The 9,794-nt window shown below is 32.9% G+C and overlaps 2 protein-coding genes across 2 annotated transcripts; one reads left to right on the top strand and one right to left on the bottom strand.

The window, feature by feature from the left end:
- Positions 1-616: 616 nt before the first annotated feature.
- LOC116132894 (PI-PLC X domain-containing protein At5g67130) lies at positions 617-2,818 on the bottom strand. The gene is given in 8 exon segments (XM_031418574.1): positions 617-661; positions 1,215-1,301; positions 1,354-1,607; positions 1,696-1,999; positions 2,076-2,174; positions 2,255-2,392; positions 2,485-2,607; positions 2,726-2,818. Coding segments are annotated over 8 exon segments (1,143 nt in total).
- A 3,804-nt stretch (positions 2,819-6,622) lies between these two features.
- LOC116132908 (cytochrome b5) lies at positions 6,623-8,403 on the top strand. The gene is made up of 3 exons (XM_031418592.1): positions 6,623-6,822; positions 7,723-7,789; positions 7,966-8,403. The coding sequence occupies exons 1-3, from the start codon at positions 6,736-6,738 to the stop codon at positions 8,205-8,207; spliced, it is 396 nt and encodes a 131-aa protein (XP_031274452.1). The 5' UTR covers positions 6,623-6,735; the 3' UTR covers positions 8,208-8,403.
- Positions 8,404-9,794: the final 1,391 nt, after the last annotated feature.

Here is a 9,794-nt window from a genome sequence, read left to right as displayed (position 1 = left end):
ACCAATAAATCTCCTCAGTGGCCACCCCTATTAATTCTTAAGAAGACTCGAACTCAAAAACCCATGTTTGGCCATTTTTTTCTTTTATCATCAAACTACCCAGTGGTGGTTAGCAACCATCATCTTTCTATCTAACACTATATGCCCAACTTAACTTTTGCAATCCCAAATTTATAAATTAATGTTCACTTATTATTTGCCATGTCCATGTAATTTAAAATTTTTGGATTATTTGAAAATTGGTTATTAGGCAAATTACCATAATACCATTCACCATATGTAATACACTAGCCGCAACTCGCTAGAGCAAGGGTAGAGATGTCAAATGAGTTGAGTATGACAATATAATATAAAGATATATGTAGTTTTTTATAATAGCATAAAATTTGTACCATATACTTACAGGATGTGACACACCATAACCTAATGTTTTATTTACCAAAGAATATGTGATGAAATTTAATTGGTCCATTTTATAGGCAAGCTTGGTGTTGGTGAAGCTATTAATAACAAATCACCGGTCAATCTCCCAAGTCCCAATCCATTATATATTCAACATAATAGATCAACACGTACTCTAGAGTTAAGGCGGGTATTTTCATTTTCTAAAACAGTTTTAAGTTTTGACTACATAAAGCTTCCCGTCTCGTCCTGATCCTGGCTGCAAGAAGAAAAACCTTTATGAATAATCAAATATTTATGGGCTTAAAAATCAAGTTTAAACTAGTGATGATGGCCCAATTTCAAACATTATTTTGTTACACTGCAAGCCCATTCTCTATGATTTGGGCTAGCAATACCCGAAAAGTAACCAAACTGTCTAGATCCGTTTGCAAGCACATTAACTAATTCTTAGAATTCTTTGAATACTTTACAAACCTAAAGAACCAAATAAGTCACAAAGTTATAGGTGACCCTAAAGTTCGAACCCAAAAAGTCAATGAAAAAAGTAAACCTACTTGACAACCATACCGACCGCTTGAAATAAAAGTATAATGTTTTAGAACAATGAAGAGTTGTATTTGCAACAAAAGACTTCTTTGAATGACAATGAAAAGGTTTTACTTTATCGAACTTGCTAAAAACCCCTTTGGAATCGTAAAAAGTTAATAGGGGTAACCGGGTAAGGGTAAAACAGTTCAACAGGATGATGTTTAAAGGACTATCCTTCTGCGGATACTAGGCGATCAGTCTACTTTAAATATGCATCTTACCACACATGAATGCACATCGTCAGAGCCGCACAATAGCTCTCCATTCATTGTGTCTACAGCTTCAAATGCTCCCCCTCCATTACTCCTCTGCATATTATTAATATTTGATCAAATCTTAATCTCTGTTTATTAAATAAACCTTTAAAGATGAAAAATGTTACATACTCTATAATATATAGTCCACGGCAACAAAGTTTGCCCACCGATTTCCAGCCGCACCATAACATGTGTGAAGCATATTAATCAAGTCCTCTGAATTTTCTCTGCAACTTAATTGCTTAACAGGAACTGATCCAAAGTGATTTACAAACACCAAAGATTTGGTTTTGTCATCGAGCTTCGCTGACTCTGCACGATTACTACAATTCCCAGGATACATTCCATTATTCCCATCTGCAAATTGTTATTAAATAGATTTCATTACTTTTACCATAAAAGAGAATGTAATTGACACAGAATTTTCTGACATTTTCATGTTTACATTGATTTTCAACCATGTAGTTCCATTGATAAGCTATTCCTTCACTTTCTTGCTTAGACTTTTTTGAAGTGAAGACAACAAGTCTTTGATTACTGGCAACCATGTCTTGAACTAGTGGCCAATCTTGGCCATTTTGAGGCATATTTGAGACAGGAAACCAGTACTTCATCAAACCCGATTCATTAAAAACTTTGGTCAATCCATTTGGGGTTTCAACATAGTCCTCTAAAATCAGTGTTACGATCTCTGATGGATTTGAAGACAAGAAGGTTTCTATCTCCTTAAAAGTATCCCTGGCAGGTTCCTATTAAGCAAACACATTATAATTAACACAATTAAATTAAAATAATCTTGACTAGGAAATTAAAAACATCACTTACAAATGCAGTAATTTCGTGGCATTTTCCCTTGAAAGAGTGGCACAACCATATGTCCCCTTGAAAGTCATATGTGTCCAACATCAAGGCTCGAACACCATTCTGCAGCTCGGATAAATTTCAATCCAATTCAATGGAGTATACATAATCTGTAAATGAAGTAATCTACAGAGAAGACTCACATTAAGCTGTTGTGTTATGTTGTCTTCTTGATTTGTAAATGTAAGTCTAGGAACTCCCGTGCGGGGTGGCTCTCCGCTAATGGCAAAAGAATTGTGGGTTGTCAAGAATGCATATTTGTTGAATGGCAAAGAGTTGTTCTGCAACAAAAGAAGTAAAATATGGCAAATTCAAACCATCAACATGAAAATATTATAATTGTATCAATAAATCACCTATATATATAATTTACCACAAGCTTAAATTGATCTGTAACAGTTGATCTAACGCATCTTGAACCCTCAAATTCTAAAGAACATGAAAAACAAAAGAGTCCAGCCTCGCAGTCTCCATCCGACGAGCATTTATCTCGTAGCTACAATCACAAACAGTCTATCACACTCAAATCACAAAACTCATACAGAAAAAGCAAATGGCAAAGAGTTGATCATCTTCTTTTTAAAAAAAAAAAAAAAAGAAAGAAAGCATCAGACCCTGCATTGTCCATCAGAGCAAGCCGATGCAGTATCAGTAACACTGAAAAATACTGAAGTTAAAATTAAAAGAAAAGTTTTCAGACACGCCATTGGGTTTAGGAAGGCGTTACAGAAAGCTTTAAGCTGTGAAAGAGTTATGTTCATAAATAGGCATTGATATAATAATTTTGAATCATTTTATGGGGTATAGTTATTTAACCTAAGCATCCCTTAATTGGAAGGGTTGTAATTGTTTGGATTCTGTATTAGATATAAAAAAGAAATTTACAGTTGCCATGGAAATTCAAAAACACGTAACACATTGTGGCTCTGGCATTTTGGTTACGTCATTGTTACTATTTCTATACAGGAAACCAGGCAAGATGTCGACGTTGTCTTTATGACAGAATACAAGATTAATTATTGCCATAATAAAGATGAGCTAATTAAATGAGTTATAATCCTTGTCCATGGTTCTCTCATTAAACGTTTATGTTATATAAAAGAGCAAACGACATTTTCCCACCCAAATAATAGATTAATGACATTTTCCCACCTATAAAATTTTAAAATACCACTTTTCTGATACCTTTTAATGACACTTTTCCATTGACCTTGCTGATCGCCAGTCGATTATGGTATCTTTACGACCTCAAACCACCACCATTCTCTTCCCCTATCATCACTCATCAAAATCCTTCAAACCTTACATCTGTTAACCTTGTCAATCGTCAACAATCAAGCGATTATGGTTTATACAACCACCTCTCCAAAGTCATATTCCAACTAATGAAGACCACCAAAATCCAATCTTACACCACCAAAAGACTCATCGGCCTCCCCACTTTAAAAACCAAAATATCATGGACCAAGTTTGCTCTCTATTCGCCGCCGAATCGGAAAGTGTATTTTTTTTGGTGGAAAAGTGTCATTAAGTCATTATTTGAGTGGGAAAAAGTGTTAACTCTATATAAAGTATCAAAATTTTATATTGAATAACAATTACAGTTCTGTCTTCCCAATTTTCTTCATGTGCAATTAATTTTTATATTCTCATATTTAATTTTAATATTAGAAGGATGTTACAATTACCAAAAATAAAAAATAAAAATTGTACTTTATTATTACTCTCTAATTTTCTAATTACTTAGAGTATCTCCAAAAGACTCTTTATATAACCCAAACTCTTTATTATAAAGAGTTTATCCATAAAATATAAATTAGAGAGTGAGTTTGGCTCTCTACATTTAGAAAATCAAATTTCACTCTCTATCCTAATTTTAATTAATAAACTACAAATTTCTATGCATTTTATTTATTAATTCTCTCTCCCATTAAGTCTCTTTCTTAAAAATAAAGAATATCTTCATTAAATTTAAAAAGTCTATTAGATTTGAATAAAAATTGTGTTCTTTATATTTTAAAATTAATGAAGATACTCTTCATTTATATGAAAATTGCTCTTCAAAATAAAGAACATTATTGAAGATGCTGCATTAGTTGTTTGAACAAACAAGATTTTAATTTAATTCATTAATGTTTTTCAGTAATAAGATGCTAGTGGGAAATATAAGTACCAATATGAATTTTTATACGAGAAAAGAGAAAATTTAATCAATATAATTATTTTTTTTATATTTGAAAGAAAACCTAATTTTGTAATTTCCTTATATTTTTGTTATTTTTGTCAAACTTTGTAAAAATCTAAATGACTAATGGTAAGAAACTTGGACCTTCCATCCGTTTTTACGTCGCATTGACTAGGACAAGCAATGGTCAATCAGTATTGGTTAATATGTTTGTACATATATGGATAAAACTGTCAAATTTTAAAGTTTCCTTAAGAGCAAATTAATTTTTCCCACCCAAGGTTTGGCAAATCTACGTTTCTCACCCTTAGTTTCATAAATTGCAGATTCTCACCCTTAAAGTAACAGATAACTGTTTAATTTAACAGTTAAAAGGGTAAAATAGTCATTTCAAAAATAAAAATTTCAAAATAACCCTTCACTTCTCAAATTCACCCCATCGACGATTTCAAGCCATTCCGGCCTGTTTCTGGCACAATCGACTTCTCCTGACACTACCATTATAATCTCCTCAACCCCTACATCAAAACCCCTAACCTCTTCGCCTGATTGAACCCCCCCAAGTCGTCAGCTGTCGCTTTTAGTGTCAATCAGTGTTTCATCCAAATTTCGGCAAGTCCTGGCACCAAAAACCACCCTGGAGACCACCAATAGCATCGTCGGCTTCCCCCCACCAAAACCCCAACATCGCCTATTGCAATTGCCCGTCGATCGCCATCGCCTCTCCCTTAGGTTTTCGCATTTTTTTGCCCCTTTCTAACCAAATTCCGGCACCTTGCCGAGGTGTAATCAGGTGGAAAAGTTAGGGGTTTTGGTGAGGAGGATAAAGGGATGTTGATGGTGGTGTCGGGTAGGTCCAATGGTGCCAGAATCAGGCCGGATTCTTGTCTTAGCTGGGATGCTCTGGGGGTTATTTGAAACAAATTTGAGATGTGGGGGTTATTTTTAAAAAAATAATGGTGTTAATTTAAGGGTGAGAATTGCAATTTATGAAACCAGGGGTGGGCACGTAAATTCGCCAAACCTTGGGTGGGAAAATGTAGTTAACTCTTTCCTTAAGGGAGAACGACATTTTCCCACCCAAGGTTCGGCGAAACCACACTTTCCCACCCATCAAGTTTCAAAATGACACTTTCCCACCCTTTGTCAGGTTTTGTTAGTGTTTTCTGTTAATATTTTACTAAAAGACAAAAATACCTTTAAATAGTTTATTATAAATTAAAATTTAGTAAAGTGAAAGTCTTTACTCAAGTGTAAAGATACATTTTTTTCTTTTGTTTATTTAATTAATTAAGAATATTAACTATTAAGATTTTCTATGTTAATTAGTAAAAATGAAAAATATTATATTAGTAGATTATTGAATAATAGTGATGAGATATTTATGACATTATAAATAAATAAATATTAAGGTTAACTTTAAACAATTTTATAGTATTACTCTTAACTTTTTAGTTGGGGTTAACTATTTTTTCTTTTTTGACTTTTTAATATCTTACTTTTTGGCAAATTCAAAAATTAAAAAAAATTATAAAGTCAAATATTTAAAGGTATTTTCGTCTTTTCAATCAAATATTAACAGAAAAAATAACAGATTTTGACGAAGGGTGGGAAAGTGTCATTTTTTCAAACCTTGAGTGGGAAAATGTCGTTCTCCCTGTCCTTAATTATCACTCAGAATACGATCATGCAGAAATCATTGCAAATTACCTTTTGAAACCATAACACCGTTAATGACCTTGTTGAATGGCATAACTGTAAGTTCACCGTTTTATTTTAAATGATGATTTTTTGAAATCCCTCAAGTTCTTTTGGAAAATTAACTACCTTATATTTCAAAACTTATCACTTAACACCCCCCCCCCCCCCCCCCCCCCCCCCCCCCCCAATTACACCCAAAATATCCCTTACCATGTAAAGACTATTAATACCCTTTGTCTAATTACATATATTTTATTTTCTTATCGGTTTTTATTTTTTCAATTTTAATTTTAAATATCTAAAAATTGAAAAAATAAAGCTGAAAAAAATCTAAAATTTGGTTTAAAAAATTCTTCAGTATCTTTTATCTTATTATACTTCACTCTATCATTTTATTTTTTTCATTTTTTAGTATGTAATTTAATTAATTTATAATTTATAATTTATAATTAGACAAAGGGTACTATAGTAAAGTAATAATTTTTTGGATGCTTTTGTTACTTTTTGAAACCCTTAGGTTTCTTTGTATTTCCTCGAACCTTGAGGAGGAAATTGTCATAACCCAGAGAGAGGTTTGATTGGACTTTGGACAAAAGTCTGAAAGTCAGACAGAGGGTTATAGTTTTATACCCAGGAAAATAGGAAAAAGGGTAAGAGAGCGTTAGCTTATTGGTTGGTCTCTCAATCGTTAACGTCTCCTACCGAGAGTCGGCGCCTGACAACAGCCCAAAAATAAAGATGCCGACTCTAACTAAGCTCTATACAATGCAAGAAGCATCCCAACACAACACCAAAGACGATTGCTGGATCGTTGTTGATAACAAGGTATTTACGTTCCCCTATTCCTTTGTTTAGACCAATTCATTTACTTGATTTGTGGGTGGGTTTAATCCGGTTTTGGTTTCTGTGGGTGCACAAATCTGGGTTTGGCTGTTCTTGATTCTGGGTTCGCGTTGCTTTCCTATTCTTCGAAAATGAATTGTATTTTGTAGATGATATTGGTTTTTTTGTAAACTCTCAGCAGCTTTTGTAAATCACCGTGCTGTTCTAGGGAAGTAATGAAATCTTAACCGGTGAATCTACGTTTTAGAATGTGCAAGCATGCGTCCATTTTGTGCATTAGGTTCTATATGAGCTACTTGAGAACTACTGCCCATTTTGGCAATCTGTAGTATGGGTTTAATGAACAAACTTGTCATGAGGATTGACCATAATATTTTTTTGCACTCTGCTTCGATTAAGTAATGGAATTAAGTTTTTCTTGAGTTAAACATGTGACATGTTGTTCAGGTGTTTTGATATTAGGTTGAAAAATCTTTAATGTCGATAAGTAAAAAAACCAACAATAATATACAAGTGCTAACATTGTGTTTATGTTTCCTCCAATGCTATAAGCCGTTGAGTTGATAGTTCACCTCAAATGGAACTGGTTCTCATTTTGGGTCCCCTACCCTTAAATAATAACTAATTTTGTGCTTGCATAAGTGGCCTATATTGAGGCACGAATCAGTTACGTATATGTATACATACATAGTAGTTTGAGATTTATAATCAATTTAATGTGATTAATTTCATAGTTTGAATCGATTCTCTGAGATCTTTGTATCATGTATACTTTGTGAATCATGGTTGCAGATCTTTAAGGAATTTCAAATCATTTATCATAATAACACTAACCCCTTCCTTTATTTGACATTTTATAAATATTTCTTCAACCAATTGCAGGTGTATGATGTCACTTCATATTTGGAAGAGCATCCTGGTGGAGATGATGTAGTCCTTGCTTCAACTGGTATTTTTCTTATACTGTCCATAACATTTGTTGCTTGACTGCATCATTGAGTATTTCATCCATTTAATGATGTGAACTTTGACTCCATCATGAAGTTTTTAATTGAAAAAGTTATCTGTTACAATATTATAGCCATAAATCCTTGAATAAGACTGCTGATTGTAATGTCTTTGTAGCTAAAGATGCGACTGATGATTTTGAAGATGCTGGGCATAGTGAAAGTGCAAGGGAGCTCCTAGAGAGCTTTTGCATTGGTGAGCTTGACACATCTGCTCCAGCTATTCCAGAACTGGAAATTTCATCCAAGAAGCAATATGCTCAAAAGGTCATGAACTTAACCAAACAATACTGGACTGTTCCTATAGCTGTTGTTGGCATCTCAGTGGTGGTAGGCCTCTTGTACTTGCGCAAGAAGTGAAGCAATACAATATTTAGTTGCTGAAAAGTAATTGTTGTCACAAATTTTGAATAATTAGGAGATTGATTGAGAGAACTGGCCCATTGTTTGTAAAATTTACAGAGATTTGATTTGACAATAGATAAACATTACTATGTTGAGGATGGAATTGGATGAATAAAATATTTTGGGAAAGCAAAGATTATTTGGGGGTCAATGGAAATTTTATACTTGTTTCTTTTGAGAGTTGTGGCAGTAAATTGCCTTGAGGAAAAGCTTAAAGCTGTGGAGGAAATGCTGAATAATTGTGTTTTCAAACTTCCAGCCTCTTGGTAACTTTCTACTGATACGGTTAACTGTTGTGATGTTACTGATTATGAAACTGAATCCGATATTCCGATAGGACTTACATTGCAGGCAGTAATGTCTAAAAAAATCCTTGCAACAAGCCATTGATGCCATTTTGCTGGGATCCACCCGCTCTAATATAGTGATATTCACATAATATTCTGAATATGGATTACATTATGAGTAAACTTTTTCCCACCGTAGGTTTGCCTTAGTGACATTTTCCAATTCAAAAAGTTTCAAAATGACACTTTAGCACTCAAAGTTTATATTCAGTTAATTTCCAAAATACACTTCACATTCTCAATCGGCGTTTAACGAGTTACCAGGAGTCGGAGTAAGAGAGGTTTTGGAGAGGGGAGGCCTATAGATTGAATGGTGGTGATTGATTGAATATTTGTCGTCAGAAATTAACTAAGAATAAGAAACCATAGATTTGCAATGGTTGGTGATCGGCGAGAAATTAGGTGTTGGAGTGAGAAAAGTTTTGTAAAGATGAGACTAAATGTTCAAATGATGGAGACAAAGAGAATTTTTACTACCGTAATCAGTTTTGGATAGTAACGAAATATTAACTTTGGGTGAAAAAGTTATATTTTGAAACCTTTTGGATGGAAAAGTGTCATTAAAAGTCGTTTAGTCATTACATTATCTATAGTGATTGGAATATGCACCTTGCAATAAAAACTGCTTTTTATCTACCAATAATATTACACATACAGAGTAATGTATACAAAGTGATCTAGTTTCAATTAACATATCATTCATCTCTAATTAAATTAATTGAGTTAGACTTTTTTATATTTATTCCTTTATTCCTTTATTCTTTTTTTGTCATATTACATTATAAATATATATATTTTTGTATGCATATGATTATTATTTATCTATTGCGGAACGCTTTAAGTGCAATGTGAGTTGTTCTAAGAACCAGAATGAAATCATGAACTTTAGTATATACTTGTATAAGTTGTTATCAAAGAAAATCTTATTTTTGTTTAATTTTTTATATGAGATCAAAAACAAAGACCATGAGTTATGTTAAAGGTGTGTTAAGGAGAAAACATGAATCTACTTAATTTGAAGCAAAAAGTTTTTCTAAATATATTTAGAAAAACTTTACAGCAATTTCATAAGACAACCCACATAGATATAGTGAAAAACTCTCAGGAATCAAGTTCAATTGATTCTTAAATTTTATAATATTCAAAAGAAATAAATAACTTTATTACAAGGTTTTCATCCCAAACTGTAAGTTGT

The sequence above is a fragment of the Pistacia vera genome, unplaced genomic scaffold, assembly GCF_008641045.1.
Source record: "Pistacia vera cultivar Batoury unplaced genomic scaffold, PisVer_v2 Contig262, whole genome shotgun sequence".
In the NCBI taxonomy this organism is placed as follows: Eukaryota; Viridiplantae; Streptophyta; class Magnoliopsida; order Sapindales; family Anacardiaceae; genus Pistacia; species Pistacia vera.
This window is presented reverse-complemented; position numbering and strand designations above follow the sequence as displayed.

Bases quoted from the DNA above. Each gene is read 5' to 3' on its own strand.
- LOC116132908 (XM_031418592.1), top strand. From the start codon at position 6,736: ATGCCGACTCTAACTAAGCTCTATACAATGCAAGAAGCATCCCAACAC. The intron at 6,823-7,722 runs GTATTTACGTTC...AACCAATTGCAG, and splicing joins GGATCGTTGTTGATAACAAG to GTGTATGATGTCACTTCATA. The intron at 7,790-7,965 runs GTATTTTTCTTA...ATGTCTTTGTAG, and splicing joins TGTAGTCCTTGCTTCAACTG to CTAAAGATGCGACTGATGAT.